Below are 18,923 nucleotides of genomic sequence, written 5' to 3'. Positions count from 1 at the left end.
GAAAATGACGTCCAAGGCTCACTAGTTTAAGAACGCAATGTGTGTGTATGCCGCAGAATTAACATACAGCACGGGAGTTTTGGGCTTTCAGACTTTTAAACTCGCGTTTTGCATATATAATAAGCTGTATTCACATGCTGAAATCTTAAACTAGTGTGCCTTTGAAGTCACTTTTCACTGGATCCAACCCTCTGAGGTCCAAACGGTCAGTTTTGAATGTGAGTAATGGTGGACTGTGAAATCCAAAACTTAAACTAGCTTAAACTCAAAGTAAACGGCCTTTGGATAAAAATCAAAGCTCAAAAGTTTGCCAGTCAGGTGTTAAGCAAACACACTTTCAAAATCTGAAGAAAAAAAGGAAGGACTTTTTTGATCACAGGGGAACTTAAATACTTCAATGTGAAAGCAATTTGATTGGGGACCCTCTGTACAGGCCTTCAATGGTTTATTTCTCGTTTCCTATTGCTGTATCTACTGTCAGTATTTACAAGAAGTAATCCCAAGAAAAGATGTTTGCCATAACAAGATGCTACATCTCTGTAATAACAACATTTAATTTCATTTAATTGTGAATTTACAGTAATTCAGTTGGAGACAACATGTGTTTGTTGGTAAGATATGGATGATGTCAAGATGCAGTAGCCCTGACTGTGTTGCAAATGCTGTCTAGAGCACCAGAAAAACTGTGTACAGCTTTTCCAAGACGCTCCAAATCAACCGCATTGGGGTTTGGTCCAACTGTTTGCATCACACCTTGCATGTCACTGCATCTGCTCTCAAGATCTGTCACAGTTCGGCGAACTCTAAACCGTGCTTGTGGGCCTAATGCGTCTGTCAAGCTTGATGATGATTCCAGCACTTCAACTGAGATTTTTTTAAGTTCATCAAAAACATCAAGAAGATTGTTCTGCGAATTGTCCATAACTCTAGCATCAGTCAAAGACAAAATTTCCTTGACTTTTTCCTGACATTGGTTAGAAAGTTTTAATATTTCATTCACCTCTGGCGAAAGACGGGAGTCAGGTTGTAAACTAGGGGGTGTTACTTTAGACTTTCTGGAAACGGGTGGTTTGACTGGGGGTTTCGGCTTTGGTGTGGCTCCTGCTGATGCATGTTTGGTTGTGGGGGGAGTTGGTTTTTGTTGGTTTACTGGAATACTGCTGTCACTGAGCTTTTTTGAAATGCCTGGAACTGCAGGTGGAGGATGGGCTGGTCTTGATGTGATAGAAGGTTGCCCGGATACGTTACGGCTGGGTTTGTTTCCAGTTGGTGATACACATCCAGAGGATGGAGGTCCTTTGTCACTTTCACTCACAACAGGACTGTGATTCTGATCAATAACAGCTGATGACTGCTCTGTCCTGAATCTAGGGCGTGGTACTGGCCGAGGTTTGGGAGGTGGTTTCTGAGGCTCACTTGAAAGTTGTGATACACTGCTCTCAGAAGATAAACTTGAATTTGAAATTGACTTTCCAGAGTCTTTTAGTGGGCCAGGTGGCGGTGGTGGAGGAGGCCGGTTTCGGGGTCGTGGCACTGGACTGTTTGGTGTATCACCATCCACTGTCCCACTGTCCGGTTGTTTCATTCGTGTCCCGGCACCCTTTGCCGGTTTGGCTTTCCCAACAGATTGGGTCCCCTGTTGTTCCGCTGTAGCTTTAACTTTCTCTGCTTGCATCACATTTTTTGGTCTAATATCTGTGGCCACTTTATTAATTGGAGAAGATGGTGGAGAGCTCACTGATGACTTTTTGAGAGGATGAGAAGAATAAGCTGGCAGTTGTCTATTTTGACCTGGAGTCATGGGTAATGGTCTCTTTGTCATTTGATGTGATTTTGTGGGAAGCACTTCTTCATTTTCAAGCCCTAGAGATAAAAGAGCACGATTCTGCTGTTGACAATTGGATGGCAAAGGTGCGGGTGGGCGTTGGTGCACATTTCTCACAATAAATTGTGAGGGCTGTCCTTCTTCCTGTGGGGTGCTACCAGAATATTTCCCATGATCAGATGTCTTTTTCAAGCTCCCTGACCTTCCACCCAATTCCTTTATTACATCAAACATAACAGGAGCTGTTGGTTGTCCGTGAAGTGGTGATCGTGGTTCAGATACTTCTTTAGTATTATCTTGCTCTTTGACTGTTGGCCTGGCTGGTGGCTCCGGAGGAGGCCTAGAAGGGTTTAGAGAAGTGGCAAGTTTTTTAAAGGTCGAGGATCTTGATATCAAGTTCCCTTCTGTATTCCTCTTGTCTTCTTCATGCATAATTGAAGAAGAATCATTATTCTTCTTATTCTTTTTTCCTTTCACTTTTTTCGACATTTGCTCTTCCAAAGCCTTTTCCACTTCTGCCAAAAAAAACATAGAAATACAAGTCACAGTGTCTTATGCCTTCAGTTTTTTTGCACTTCTTTGATACAGTTCTAGAACATACAAAATTTCATATACACTGTAAATGTGGACTGGACATGAAATAGAAGTTAGAGAGGTGATTGCAGTTACATAAACAACTCAAGCAGCGATGGGTCTAATCCCATTCAATCAAGTGAAGCTATGATCCTCGCAGTAATGTTATGAAGGCAATTTTTGCAATTGCGTAAAGAAGCCTGAAATTTTAAGGACTTCAACAGGGCTTGAACCCGTGACCTTGTGATACCGGTGCGCTGCTCTAACCAACTGAGCTATGAAGCCACTGACGTTGGGAGCTGGTCATTTGTGGGTTCTAATGGTCCCGTGAGGAATGAATCAACAATGAAATGATATATGAAATGGATCATATATGAACTGCGGATATGAAATCAAGTGAAGCTATGATCCTGGCAGTTATGAACGCAATTTTTGCAATTGCGTAAAGACGCCTGAAAATTTCAGGACTTCAACAGGGTTTGAACCCGTGACCTTGTGATACACGGTGCGACGCTCTAACCAACTGAGCAATGAAGCCACTGACATTGGGAGCTGGTCATTTGTGGGTTCCAATGTTCCCATGAGGAATGAATCCTTGATGAAATGATATATGAAATGGATCATATAAGAACTGCGAATATAAAATCAAGTGGAGCTATGATTGTTACGAGTTCGAATGTTTTGAGGAAAGGTAGCTTGCAAACTAAACTGAACGCAGGGTTGTCGGAACAACAACAAGAAGATTTATTCCAAAATGAACGTAGTTTCCACGAAGTAAAACTCTTAACAGCACGTACTCAATAAACTTACACGGCCTCCGCCAACTTGAATGCACACAGCTTCTGTTACACTTGACTAAACACGGTTAACGCCAACTCTCTTCGCTTGTGAAAAACTAGTTAGAAAAACACCCCGTTTGGACTCGTCTACTTATATACTCTGACAAGAAACTTCTAGAACTTTCTAAATTAGTAATCAATCTAATTATAGAAAGGTTACAAAACACACCGATTTAGAAACGCTTACGTACAAACCTAAATATAAACAAACTACGAACTCTCGCGAAGCTTCTAGACAGTAACGCTAGTCACGCAATGCTATTTTTCGTAACAATGATCCTCGCAGTTATGAACGCAAGGTGATGGGTTCAAACCCCGTTGAAGTCCTGAAATTTTCGGGCTTCTTTACGCAATTGCAAAAATTGCATTCATAACTGCGAGGATCATAGTTTCACTTGATTTCATATCCGCAGTTCATATATGATCCATTTCATATATCATTAATACTTTCATCGTTAATCCCATTCAAGTCTGGACTTTTTTCAGGCTTGCTTGCAACTATAAGTTGTTTCTAGCTATCACTTCTTGTTACAGTTCTTCACATTATTATCAAACTGTCTTAGTTATTGTACCGAAACAAGTAAGTTCTTTGTATTTTGACTTGCCCCAGTGGGCTTGTCAAAATACAGCACAACTCGTAGACATACTCAGCGATATTAAACACCAAAACATCTAATAAGATGTATATTTAAGTGCTATTTATTGCTGGATGATGATGATGATGATGATGATGATGAACTTTATTTAAGTCGGAAGTGTATTTAGCACTGAGTCACTAATTGAGGACACTGAAAATAAATCAAATCAAATCAAATCAACTCATTTTACATCATATTAGTTTTTGAGGAGAGGAGAAAACCAGATAACCCGGAGAAAAACCTCTCAGAGCAGAGTAGAGAACCAACTAACTCAACCCACATGTGATACCAAGTCTGAGAATCGAACTCAGGCCACATTGGTGGGAAGTGAGTGCTCTCACCACTGTGCTATCCCTGTTCATTAGAAACATAATAAGTACTGTACTATTTCAAAAACAAGTGCGAGGGTTTCATCAGGTTTGCAAACGTGAAAAAACATTTGAAATCATGAGGCCGCAGGCCGAGTGGTTTTATTGTTTTCGAGCGTTTGGAAACCTGATGAAACCCGAAGCACAAGTTTTTGAAATCACTTCTCTAAAGAAACAATACAAAATGATGCAGTGTTGTATTTTTCCCATTTTTCTTTAAAATGCCTTGTATGTGTGATTTGTTGTATTCAGTCGGTATTCACTGTATTTGCGAGCTTTTGTTTTTAATTATCCAATAGTTTCGTGTTGCACCAAATTTGTATTCCAAAAGCGTTGTGAACTTGACCTTTGCATAGACAGAGCAGTACCGAAGTCTAAAAGATATAAAAATAAGTGGGCAGTAGGCATTTTTGAGGATTGGCAACAAGTGCGAAGTGTCAAGTTTCCAATAGTCGAAGTTAGTGGAGTTTTTAAAGAGTATGAATTGGACAAAGTTCCGCCGCTTACTCTGCCCATAACAGAAATGGACACATTAGGGCCGTTTATACGAGAGAAAATAAGCCGCAAAAGGAACTCTTTATACAAGTATAAACTCCCCGGCCAGGATAAGCCGCGGCTTCAGAAAGCCATGAACGTAGATTTTGTACCAATTATATGGGGTGTTCGCGGCTTACGTAAGCCGCGGTCAGAGTTAGCCGAAGTTTATTTTCTCTCGTATAAACGGCCCTATTGTCGCTCACCTATTGGTTATCCAAATTTGTTCAAGAGGTGGCAAACTAATGTATGAGCAGTCCTAGGTCCTAAGTTGGAATCATCAACAGTTAGTGCGACAACTAGTGTCGATTCTAGCAGTGAATTTGTGTTACGGAAAGTAGAAAGAGTTTCTTAGAATGTGGATATGGATACTATGCCAGTCTGTTTCGGTGACTTTAAGAAATGTACTGTAAACTTTAATTTCAAGTGACTTGAGCTTGTTAGTTTGTAATTTGAAATGTTTTTCCTGGCCAACGTTTATTAAAAATTAATGATTCATGTTAAGCTGTGTTTGAGTCATCTATCAATATGCAGATTAAGAACAATTTTATCACTAGTGATGAAAACGGGATGAAACACTAGTGATGAAAATGTGATGAAACACTAGTGATGAAAATGTGATGAAACACTAGTGATTTTCAACTGGTGTTTCATTGAGTTTCAAAGTCATCCACCTGACCCGAATGGGGCGCTCTGGTTAGCTTATAACATCATGAATTATTAATGAGCTTTAGAAGGGATTTGACAAAATAACAAACACCAAAGATATTCTTAAGACAGTTCTGCATGTCTTACAATGTGACATGCTCTATTGCTTTAAATCCTGCTCTGACCACCAGCTATCATCATCATCATCATCATCATCATCATCATCATCATCATCATCATCATTATGTGTATTTTGTCGTCAGTGGTCTTTGTAAACAGCTTATTGGTCTGGGTTGCTTGATGCACAGTTAGTGCTCACTAATGGTTAAGACAGTACTATTAAATCCTATTAGTATTGATGGTTTGAATCTGATGTCACGACAGCCATGTTGGTGTACAGTACAATGCAGTAAAATGTCTTTGGGAATTTGACTCTATTATTATGAAAACTTGTGGGGCCATTTTCTGTTGTTTTGTACACCAACATGGTCATCTCATCACGTGGTTAGTACCAACTAATCTTTGAGCAACCTGGCCCAGGTTATCCCCTGCCAATTGAGGCATTTGCCAATGATGTTTTTCACTTGAATTAATTCTTCTAAATTCAGATTATTTCAAAAAGAAAATCTTTAAGCTACAGGAAAAAAATGTTTCAAATTCTCTTAAAAATTTAAAGCACTTTTATACTAAATTAATCAATTTCAATTTCGCTTATTAGTGTTTAAAATTTCCTGGGTGCTGCCATCTTGAATAATATTATTGTAACAAATTACAGTTGCCTTAAAGTGCCCCTGTGACCAAAAAATCAAGTCTTATTTTTCTTTGGATTTCAAACGTATGTTAACCAAACACTAAGCGACTAAAGCTTTAAGCCTTGATTTCAAAAAGACAACTGTTTATTTTAACTGGAATTTTCCAATTTAATCGTCCACCATTACTAACTTTAAGTTCTTCAAAGAGTTGGTTCGAGGAGAAAATGACTTCAAAGGTTCACAAGTTTAAGAATGCAACATGTGTGTACACCGCAGAATTAATATGCAGCAGGGGAGTTTTGGGCTTTCACACTTTGAACCTGACGTTTTGCATTTATAACAAGCTGCATTCACATGCCGAAATTTTGAGCTAGTGAGGCTTTGACATCACTTTTCCCTGGATCCAACCCTCTGAGGTCCAATCTGCGAGTTTGTTTTGAATGTGAGTAATGGAGGACGTTAATTCCAATCCAAAACTCACACTCAAAGTAAACAGCCTTTGGATAAAAATCAAAGCTCAAAATTTTGCCAGTCAGGTGTTTCAAAACAAACACAATAATTCCAAAATCTGAAGAAAAAAGAAAGTGATTTTTTTTTTTCACCCCAGGGGCACTTTAATCATATCACACAAAGGCTGTGTCAGAACCAAAACGACAACCGTAACTGTGTACTCCAGCTTCCGCCTCTCCTCAAAAACCCAAGCTACAATTTGACACGAGTTGAGTTAATTTGACTTGATTTCTGTACACAGTCCCCAATTAGTGCTCCAATTGCTAAATACAGTTGACAATTAACCCATTGACCCCTGGGAGTGAGACTCAACAGATTTTACTCTGTCTAATGCCAGACGATTTTACTCGTCAAGTGGGGGGCGTCCTGGGGGCTCTGTAGGAGTGAATATAGTAGTGTAGTTCATTATTATTTAGTATTATTAAAGGCCCTTTTTGTCTCACTATTAAAGAAATAAATAACAATTATTCCATGAGCCCAAGTTGGATATGAAAAGATAAAAATAACCAACGAGTGCGTAGTGCAAGTTGGTTATAATCACTTCATATCCAACAAGGGCGAATGGAATAATTGCTTTAGTAAATTCTCAAACCGGGTTTTGCCGCCGATTTTTATTTCCACAATTTTACAATACATCCGGAAAGAGCATCTTGGCGCACTATTTTCCATATGACGTAAAACTTCGACTATTGGCTCATAGTCTGAGTTTTTTAGCCAATCAAAAAGCTAGAAATGCAATAGTCGGAGCTGAAAATTTACTAAACCATTATAGTAAAGAAGCAACCGATTATCCTTTTGTCCCATCAACTCCTGAGTGTGAGACTTACAGATTATACTCTTGGCTTACACCAAATTATTTTGCTTGCAGATTGGGAGTGCTTAAGGTACGAATGGGTAATTAATAGAATGGCCAGGAGGACCTACAGGGTTTGTGTTGGATTTTGTCCATAAAATACCAGGAGTATTCAAGGCATTAAATTGAGTTTTCAAGCAGTCTTTGCAAGGGGATTTCTAAGCCATACATTGTGTTTCAGTGTTTTCTTTTCTGAAAAAGCCTAGTCAAAGAAAAAAGTCACTGCTTACGAGCAAGAAGGTCCATCAGGCCGGCGCTTATGTCCGGTTTCCATAGCATAAAGCGACTAGGAGTATTTGTACTCCCCCCTGGATGAGATGCTAGTCCATCGCAGGGTTACCCCCAGAGTTTCGCCGGTACCCATTTATACACCTGGGTGGAGAGAGGCACCGTGAGAGTAAAGCGTCTTGCCCAAGAACACAACACAATGTCCCCGGCTAGGGCCCAAACCCGGACCACTCAATCTGGAGTCGAGCACTCTAACCATGAGGCCTACCTTGATATTAATTCCCACGTCCTGCAAGTTAAGTGCAAGCATGGGCATTCTAACTTTTTGTTTTTAAGGTTTCCCCAATAGTCAATTTTGGGCTCAATTTTTGAAAAGCCTCTTTGACTTAGCATGATGCAATCTCAACAATTTTCACCCAAGCAAAAATTCAAGCAGTTTTCCAGTTTTCAAGTGCCCTTGAAGTCCAAAATTGACTTCCAGGGCTTTTCACGGACTTCAAGGAGTACATGAAGCACAATATCCTATAGAAAGGCTCCACTTTACCTTCATCAACACTTGTGGTTGAGAAGACAGTATTTAACCATTTGTGGATCTCAGAAAATGCTGGTCTGTCCAGAGGATCCCAGCTCCAACCTAGAAGGAATTAATGCCTAATAATTAAAAAAAAACCCTGCACTACATAGTTATTAACTGACTGGTTGCAAAACTCTTCTGTAAATGGACAATGCCCTTGAATTGAATGGACCTAAACAAAAATAATATCACAATCCATTCATGAGCAGACACCCATGCTTGGTCCAAGCAGCATCTTTCTAAAGACATTTCACTGTGTTTTCGAATCTGGAGTGGTTGTTTTCCTCAAAACAACAGTTCCAGTTTCTTATGTTTAAATTTAAAAATGCCAAAAAGTGGTTCAGTATGATAAGCCACATTTTGATGTCACACAAGGTAGAAAGTGTTTTGCCCCAAATAAATTTATTTGTAAAAGAAAGGCCAGGGGTGGGGGAGGGGGTGGGGGAGGGGGTGGGGGAGGTAGTGGGGGAGACAGGGGAACAAGCAACAAAACCTCTTTGTAACAGACTTCAGGAGAATTTGAAAGCTTGGTTTGCTTTCCTCATATTAATTTTTTAATTCACAGTTCAGCTTAATCAAGAAATAATTATAAGACTTTGAGAAAAAATTTAAAATGGCAACTACATTGCAAAACCATAAATAAACTTTCACACAGAAAGTAAAAAAAGAAAAATAGTCATGCAACTGCAAAGGATATAATGCAATAAAATACATACTCAATTGACAACTCCCCATGAGGGCTTTTCATGGCCAATGAAACACAACAAATGAAATGACAGAACAGAGCAACAACGACAACAACTGTTAAGAATTCCAACTGGCTGGAGGCAAACCTGAGTTGGCTAAATTTACAAGTGCAGCCGAGAAGTTGAACCGGGGACTACCAGGATAAAATTCACCTGGTGGTCAGAACAGGTCTTGAACCCAGGATCTCTGGACATTGATCAAGGCAAGCACCCTAACCACTAAGCTGCACTGTCTCCTAGAAGGAAGAGTGTAAAGAGCAATAATATTGATAACTCACATTTCCTCATCATGTCATACACCTCTTGAGGACACCCATCTGGACAAGGCATTCTATACCCCGATTCCAACATTTCATACACTTGCGAAAGGTCAATTCCTGGGTAGGGTGACATGCCATACGTTGCAAGTTCCCAGAGAAGTATTCCAAACGCTGCAAGAGAGAGAAAAAAATTGTTTATCATTTAGACATCCTGGAAGGAAAGGAAAGTTATAAACATGGAATCAGTACAATGACGTGCTGTCTACTGGGTATTACAGTGAACAGTGAGGTGACAATAATTGATGTGTCTGATATTAAGCTGAAAACAGTCAACTGAAAAAGCCTTATGAGGGGTTTGTTAGGAGTGAGACTTCGATTTCACTCTGTCTATTGCCAGACAATATTTTACATTTCAATGGGGAGGAGAGTGGGGAAGGGTGCTTCAAGAGTCACTGGATTAATTATGTTTTCTTTAGAGCACTTTTCAATTGAGTGTCCAAAGTAATTAGCAAATTGCTTTCAATTGGTTTTGCATTACTTCACTCAGTGATTGGTTCAAAGTTCTTGTGCCACTTTTTCTACCAATCAGAAGTGAAACCAAAACCAATCATGGCTCGCACTTGCACAGGTGTAATTACTTCGAATTTTGATTGGTTTACTGGATATTTGTCTCCCGCCTTTTTGATTGTCCGAAGTAATTACTTTGGTCTTGGTTTTACGACACTCAATTGAAACTCGCTCTATACAAGACAAAAATGTAAAAAGAAAAAAGAAGTTACAAGTGTCAAATACCCCAGACATCAGATTTTATTGAGAATGTGTTGTAGGCCAGAGCTTCTGGAGCTGTCCACTTAATTGGAAACTTTGCACCCTCGTGAGCAGTGTAGACGTCGTATGTCACAAGTCTTGACAAACCAAAGTCAGCAACCTTTACAAGGTTGTTTTCTCCAACAAGACAGTTCCTAGCAGCAAGATCCCTGAACAGAGAAACAAAGCAAACTCTGCAACTCAAATCTTTGTTCAAGACATGACAAAGATTAAAACGTGCGAAGAATAAATACTGGTAGAGCAATACTGCTCCAAAATTGCATAAGAGTGATCATATGGCCGTTAAAAGCATAAAAACAGTAAGATGGAACAAGGTAAACAGTAAGCCAAAAAAATTCGGTTTATTACTATAATAATAATAGTGTAGTACTACCATAGCAATAGCAGCCACAAAAATTAAACAATGAGTTACTTCCACGAGATTCAAATAACGTTAATTTTTTACAATCCTTCATTTTACTGTTGTGGAGGCGCGGTGGCCTCATGGTCAGTGTGCTTGACTCCGGATCGAGTGGTCGGGATTCTGGTCCTGGCCGGGGACATTGTGTTGTGTTCTTGGGCAAGACACTTTACTCTCACAGTGGTTCTCTCCACCCAGGTGTATAAATGGGTACCGGCGGAAATGCTGGGGGTAACACTGCGATGGACTAGCATCCCATCCAGGGGGGAGTAGAAATACTCCTAGCCGCTTCATGCTACAGAAACCGGAGATAAGCGCCGGCCTGATGGGGCTTCTAGGCTCGTAGCAGACTTTACCTTTACCTCATTTTACCTTCCATAAATTATTTATGAACAGTAAAATGACGGATGGTAAAGATACAAAAGTTTAGTCGCAACTTGCAAAGTTGTTGTGCTGTATTGTGTTGCCAGCAGTTTAACAAAAAACATCAGCCCACAAAACTTGTGTGTAAAGACAGTGCTGAAAATGGCAAATGATCCAGGGAATGGTGCACATAACATCATGCTAAATTACGCCACAAAATAATGTGCCCCATATCTTCAGATTGAAAGAAAAATCAGAGCAAGAAACAAAATGTTTTTTATTTCTTTGTTTACATGTACTTCAGCAAAAGTGGTGGCAAAGTGGCCAGTCTGTTAATCCTTTTATTTCAAAAGAGTGAAATTTGTGCAATTTTCAAATTGCAAAGTTGTGACTTCTCCAGACATTTCAGTCGCAAAGGGAAAAAATTCAGCTGCCAATGACACTGTATTGATCGCAATTTTCAGCCCCCTTATTAGTTTTTTTACAACTTACATGTACACTTTTGAATTCCCAGCTAAAGCACATACCTGTGAATAAAATTCATACTTTCTAAATAAGACATTGCATCAGCCACTTGTGTTGCCATGTACATCAATGTAACCGCATTTAAGTCTTTACTGGCTGAGCTTCTTAGATAGTCCAGCAAATTTCCACAAGGCATGAACTCTGTTATAATGTAGAAAGGAGGTTCCCTTGTACAAACACCTAACAACTGCACAAGTCTCGGGTGTTTAATCTCCTTCATAACTGATGCTTCTTTTAAAAATTCATCTACTTCCATTGTATCCTCCTGTAATGTAACAGAGAAGATTACAGGTTGGACAGCAACTCAACATTTTGTACTTCCCTTTAAAATGTCACAGTTGAATATCCTTTGTTCTAAACAAACTATTACTTTTGAATGCACATTAAAATTTTGTCAGTTTCAAATTACTGTCATATTAATTTTCTTTAATATATCATAAATAAAGCTTAAGTTTTGGCATAACAAACATCAAATTACCAAAACTGGGTGCTAGGGTAAAAATTACAGGGAAATTATTTTTGGTGTCACTTCACCCCACTGCTCTAATAATTACAATTACATTTTAGCATACAGCCAACATGTACTGTAAGTCAGACCAGTAATAATATTAAAAGCAACTTTATTCAATCAATTCAATGAAAGGGAAGGATACCAGAGGTTATCCCTATCAAGGGTGTCTGACCACAGCCAAATGTAATTGAGTGAATGTTGAGTTTGGTAAGGGAGGAAAACCTGAGTACCATAAAGACTTGTATAATTAAGCTTGCCGCACTCGTGTATAAGCCGCACCCCCAACTTTCAATCATGATTTTGGAAAAAACAAGAACTCCAAAAAAGCACTCTTGTAAAAAAAGTTGGTTGTTTGTTCACAGACGCTAACAATTAACTTGACGAAATCTAATGTTGTGCATTTGCAGGGACATTAATAAGTTAATCAACTCTGAAAATACCCTTGAAAAGCTTCTTTTTAATGAATTTCCCTATTCCCTGTCACTGACAACAGTTGTCTTCACTGCTAAAGCCCACAATTTAAATGAAAATGATAGAATTTGCACTAAAAAAGCATGGGAGAATGATGCAAAACGTTTTCTTGGTAACCAAGTAGTCATTTAACGAGGGAAATCTGGACATGGAAACGTTTGCTTTCGCATCAGTTGTGTGTGGATATCATGTTTATCGAGACGTACATGTATGGAAGGCATTGATTGGAGAAACACTTGTTGCTAAACGAGAGTTTAAGAACCCCATAGACAAACACACTGTGAAAGTAGTGAGGGGCAATGAAACGGTCGGCCATTTGCCTTGCAAGTTCTCCCAAATAGCGTGGTATTTTTTTGCGCGTAGTGGAGAAATCAGTGTTGAGGTGATTGGTGCAGAGGAATGGTGATTCCATGCCAGTTAGAGTTTAACTGCTAAAACAAAGTGCAAATGAAACGCTTGAAAGAACTACTGGCGAGCAAGATTCGGGTTTAGAACATGAAGATGCAAACAAATGGTTCCTTTAGGAGCCACCACTTCTACTGAAAGCAGTGATCAACGACAGGTTTCAATATGTCTAATCATTAGTTACTAAAGGTTTTCAGTTCAATAAAGTGATTCCTACAAGCCGGTTTACTCCCTCTGAAAGCAATGGTCTCATGTATAAGCCCCACCCACGATTTTTGGCCCAAAACTTGTGCAAGAAGGCGTGGCTTATACATGAGTCTTTGCAGTACCTGGAGAAAAACCATTGGAGTAATATTGAGCAACATATCAGCCCACATACCAAATACATGTAACACCTCATGGATGAAGACAGGGTTGAACCCTGGTCGTAGAGGTGGGAGACATATTTGATATGCTAAATCACCCTTCCCATTTCTCCCCAGACCAGTATAATCAATAACTTCACTGAAGAGTTGATTTAACAAAAAACAATCACCACTATGCAATTAACCAAAACAACACACAGAACATTTCCACCCAAAACCCTGCATTACTAACTATGTAGAACTTGTGTTAGCATGAACAATGGTAAATAATTTTCTACTTAATTGAGAAAGCGTACTGCTCTTCTCATTCACACTACATGTGATCATGAACAGCAACATTGAACCTTTACACCAAAAACCTTACATTTTTTGTATCACTACTACTTTCACCACACATATTCAGTTTGCAAACATACAGCCTGCCTAGGTACTGGTAAACCATCAAGCGTAACATAAGTTACATGTCCTGATATCACAACAACTCTCAGATAAAATGTACTCACCCTAAGAGTTTTCACTGCTACCAGTCGATCATATTTCTTCCACAGTGCTTCATAAACCTCCCCATACTGTCCACCACCCAACCGATGTTTCATGGCAATTTCAGTTCTTGCTATCTCCCACTCATCTGGCTCAGGAGAAAAGCTGTACACCACTGGCTTATCAGTCTTTGCCGCTGGATAATGAAGAGTTGTGACAAGTCCATCTGCATGAACCGAGTGATGGTGAATAAGCTCTGCGATCGTGGAGAACCTGTTTTCCGTTGAAACATATATTTTCCCATCTGGAGAGTTGCTAACTCTGTAATGGTACACACGCGAATCAAAACGCAACGATATCGAGAGCTGTCCTGGACTACTTTCACTTTCACGCACAAGGAAACTTCCATTAATTCCACTGCTAAGAAGATATTCTGCAGCATTACGACCAATCGTTCCATGGTACCATGAATGCTTTTCCAAGCTGTTCACTGGTTTGACATAGCTAGTTGGCAACCAGCCGATATTCCCATTTCTTGCCCGCCCCTCGCACCATTCATTTGTGTCATTGTAACGAAGAATAGCTATCTCTTCTCCCAAATGAATGCTAAGCTGATTGCTGCCAGCAGCTTGAAAGTCATGAATTGCCACAAATACTGATTTATCAAAATTATCATCTGTTACTAGCAGATCATCTTTTGAGTCCCACTGCGCCGCCTGTTGTTGCTGAAGAGGAGTATCTGGCAGAGGTCTCCTTGAAATATCTATAACATTAAAACATCTTTAGAGTCAAAATCACCAGATCAAATTCCGAGACATAGAGAAAAGCTCACAAAAAAAGTTGCTTAGGACTACTGTACAGCAAATATAATACGGCTGCACATGACATTTTTCAACATGTGCAACTACCCTGCCTGTAGGGGAAGGGCAACTCTTTCTGTTCATGTATATGATTTGATGCCTTTATTCAGTTTTCAATGTTTGATATCAACAGATATTTTGGGAGTTTAACAATAATAATTTTATCATTTGATGACTGAGTTAACTTTATTTTTCACAATTCCCAACTGTCAATTAAATCGTTTTCTGTAAGCTCAGGAAAGCAAACTGCCATTTTCAAACAAGAGCGTGGTTTCAATTACGCATGAGCAGAATATCATTTGCAGCAGAACAGTTATTTGGAGACAGTTATTTGCAGGTCACGTGGTGGGCTCTTGGCCAATGAAAAGGAAGGAAAAAATCCATAGAAATGATAATATTATTTATTTCTGTTGGCAAAAAGAATGGCGTATGAGAGTGCAGTTACATGTAGGGTCTGTGAACGTAAATACAAAGAAGGAAGACGATGGAAAATCCCATCCACATCTGGCTCTGTTAGACTGTTGTGAATACACCTGATGATATTGGCACCTCTCAAGTGCAAAGCCTATTCAGCAAGAGAACCGCAAGGCTGCTTGATCTTACAGTTTTTGCAAAGGATGTGAGCTTAAATAATAATTATTATTATTTAAGCTCATTGCCTCCAAACAGAAGCACGCCCACTATAATAACCTCAAAGGTACGGCTCTGCCTGAATTGTAGCATGGTCAGTCTGAGAGTGTTAGGTTAAAGAAGCCAAACCAGGAACCCGTGGACTGAAGCAGTTTGCAAGAAGATGATAAGACCATGTTCCTACGGTATATGCTCTTGTATCTGGTAAATGCATGCACCGAAGAAATCACAGGTACTTATTTCTGTATCATCTGTAGAAACCCTATTGCAAGGATCTGCACACAGTCACGTCCAACCATTAAGCCTGGTTTTCACTAGCGACACAGCACAAGCATAAGTAGCTTATGCTAGTGAAAATGAACATTGACACAAGCATAAAAAATCAACCACAGCATCTGCCATTTTGTTCAAATGTTCAGACACAAAGTATCTGGAATGAGTGCTTTAATTGGCCAGACGTAGCAAATTTCCTTGTGCTTTTACTGCATTTCGTTTTCACACAATGCAAGCGAAAAGCGAGCATAAGCACAAGCACAAGGAAAAGGAAAAGGAAACATTTTTGATCTTTGTGCTTGTGCTTGTGCTTGTGTCAACCCGTTTTCAAGGTGAAATTAGTGCTCTCATGCTTGCGCTTGCACCACTACTGGAGCCCTGGATTTTTTTGCTGTGGAGCCCGGAGCCCGATCATTTCTCCCTCTGGAGCCCTGATCATTTCTAGCTGTGGAGCCCGGAGCCCTGAAAGTAGCTGCTATGGAGCCCTGGAGCCCTGCTTTTTTAGGCCCGGAGCCCTGGAACCCTAAACCCCTTCAATCAATCAACTTTATTTAAAACACGGTAAATGGCTCAGCAAGCTGGTTTTCAGACATGCCATGTAAGAATTACAAAATATAAATGCTAAAAAAATTACAAGAATTACAAGATATAAATGTTAAAACGACTAATGAACTAGGTATAACTTAGCGCTAAATATTATTTAATGTCAAAGAAATTAAACAATAGTAATAATTAGTAATAAACATAATTTACGATATAATAATACGAACAAGCCATGTAAAAAATGTGCCCTAGCGATGTAAAATAAGCCCTAGGATGTCGCACGTTTAAAGCTTGCAAGATCCTTTATCTCATGTATTTGATTTGACAGTTGGTTCCAAGCATTTGCACCTCGATAAGAGAAAGAACGTTTTAAAAAATTCGTTTTAGGTAACGGTCATAGTTCGAACTCCTCAAATTATTATAATTGTGAACTTCTGAGGTTCTATGAAAATACTCCTGGAGATACGTCGGACAATTGTTATTGAATACTTTAAACATCGCAATTAACAAGTGCCTTTTCTCTCTTTCTTCTAAGTTATACCACTCTAAAGAATTTAGCACTGCTGATGATCGAATAGAGTAATCAGCCCTAGTAATAATTCATGCTGCTCTATTTTGTAACTTTTGTAATTTGTCAGCACGTGTTTTGGAGCAGTCACTCCATACAACATCACAACAATCAAAATAAGGTTGTACAAGTGAATAGTAAATTGTCTTAAGAGTCTCTTGATTGTCAGTTAATTTTCTAGCTAAATACAACATTCACAAGCCATTCAAGACTTAAGATGAAATATGTTTGATCTGATCATCCCAGGTTAGCATTTCATCAATATGAACCCCCAATAACTTAGTAGAAGGTTTATGTTCAATTGGCCAATCATCCATCTTTAAATTCATGAATTTAGCTTTCGTCAAGTTTTGCCGAGAACCAATAGTCATATAACTAGTTTTGGAGGTATTTCAGCTTAATTTGTTTGTCTGAAGTCAATCATGTACTGCAGCTAAATCACTATTTAAGGAACATTCAATAATTGTGGATATATCTTCATGAGCCATAGTTGTATAAGTATCATTGGCAAACATACCAGGTGTTGTATGTTGTAGACATTTTGGGAAATCGTTTATATAAATTGTAAACAAAAATGGCCCAAGTATAGAACCCTGGGGAATGCCACATGATACATATTGTTCTGTGGATAAGAATCCATTTACGAAAGATCTTTGTGTTCTATCAATCAAATAGGATTTAAGCAACTGAAGAGCATTGCCAGTGACACCGTAACAAGAAAGTTTACGTAGTAAGATGTTATGGTCTAGGCTTTCTTTAAATCTATAAAGACACTACCATTAAGTTTACCAGCATCCATATTGGCAAGCCAAAGGTTTACAGCCTGTTTTTAAGACTACACAACCTGTGGACTCTTCGTCGTTTACAGCCATTTATGCTGGTGATTTCTGAGGACATCTATCAAGTCTTCTTTTCAAAAAGGGAAGATGTTATAATGTCAAAGTTTCATTTTCAACATGACAGCTCATCATATGACTTCTTTCCAGTGAGGTGTGACTTCAAATAATGAAACTAACTGTCGTGTTTTCAATAGTAGTTTTTCTGAGTCTTTGAAATCAACAATGATCATTTTAATTAAAACTATCCACATTTCTGTCAAATTTTCCTGCTATATAATTATTGAATTTTATGCATAATTATATGGATTCCACAATTGGTTCCAAGTGATCAAACAGAAAGATTTGAGCTAAAATTCACAAATCTTTAAGTTATACAGAATTGCAAACAGTACACTAAACTGATTTTACGTTTAATGAAGTTACTAACTATAATGAATAATAGACACGATTAAAAATATTGAATTAAACTGGGAGAGGGGGTAGTTAATTTGGTAATAGTTGAATAATTTGATGTGCACTGAAGAGAATTTACAAAACATTCTCAAAAAATTCTTGAATAGGAAGACACGATAATAACTTAAATTAAAAAACTCAACATCGGGTAAATCAGGCGTTTGTACTATTTTTCAACACTGCAAATTAATCCCTCTTCTTAATTATGTTGTGACAACGTTGAGTGATTCCATTTTGCATTGTAAATCCATTTGAAAAAAAAAAACATCAAATGCTTATCATTTCATCGGTATTACAGGCACGGTGTGACCTCAGAAACCCCCAAAATGTAGTAACATCGAGGCGCTTTAAATAGCCTCAAGCGAGTGTACATTGAAACAAATTAACGCCCCTCGCGATACATATGTACGTACCATGCGTCATTTCGTCGTCTCTTTCAGAGAAGTTAAAAATAAACATTACTGCAATAGAGACCATATGTTTACTTGCAATTGCAATTTAAACCTTGGCCTTAACCAGTTGGTAAATTCGTCGAAGCCTAATCTACACGCGATTAAAAGATACCTGACCAAAAATCTTCAGAAAGCTGCACAAATCTGCAATTCCATCGAGAGTGTGGTCGATAGATATCGACCTCCTACGAGAAAATTTATGACTAGATATAGACACAACTTGGGTTTCACTTACCAGAAGCGTGAAACTCTGGTTTCTCACCATCTTTATTCTTTGCAACTGATTTATTATTTCTCGCAGACCTTCCTCGATCAGCAAGAGCTTTGACTTGCTGTTGTCCCATAGCTTACGCCAACCTCCCGTTTCGTTTCGGACGACATCCCATAAATGCCATCTTTTAGCCTTAAAGCAGAGAGGTACTGTTCACGCAAATGCGGCAGAATTCTCATTACACCCAGCCATTGGCTTATAGAAAATTATGAGCTTAAGGGATGCAATAAAACGACAACAATGACAGAGAAAACCACCAAGTTCTTTGCACCCGACCCGGAAACCATGACCAAAACCATTACCCGCTCCAGTCTTCAGCGAAAATATTTTCAAACATG

General features: G+C 38.9%; 1 protein-coding gene across 1 annotated transcript; it reads right to left on the bottom strand.

Moving 5' to 3' along the window:
• Positions 1–480: 480 nt before the first annotated feature.
• Positions 481–18,904, bottom strand: LOC137993142 (tyrosine-protein kinase ABL1-like). Its single transcript, XM_068838825.1, has 7 exons — positions 18,550–18,904; positions 13,720–14,459; positions 11,467–11,729; positions 10,141–10,325; positions 9,367–9,519; positions 8,313–8,402; positions 481–2,340 (listed from the first exon to the last, which is right to left on the bottom strand). The coding sequence occupies exons 1-7, from the start codon at positions 18,656–18,658 to the stop codon at positions 629–631; spliced, it is 3,252 nt and encodes a 1,083-aa protein (XP_068694926.1). The 5' UTR covers positions 18,659–18,904; the 3' UTR covers positions 481–628.
• Positions 18,905–18,923: the final 19 nt, after the last annotated feature.

The sequence above is a fragment of the Montipora foliosa genome, chromosome 2 (genome assembly GCF_036669935.1).
Source record: "Montipora foliosa isolate CH-2021 chromosome 2, ASM3666993v2, whole genome shotgun sequence".
NCBI classification, from domain to species: domain Eukaryota; kingdom Metazoa; phylum Cnidaria; class Anthozoa; order Scleractinia; family Acroporidae; genus Montipora; species Montipora foliosa.
Note: the sequence above shows the minus strand (reverse complement) of the source record. Positions and strands in the feature narration are given on the sequence as shown.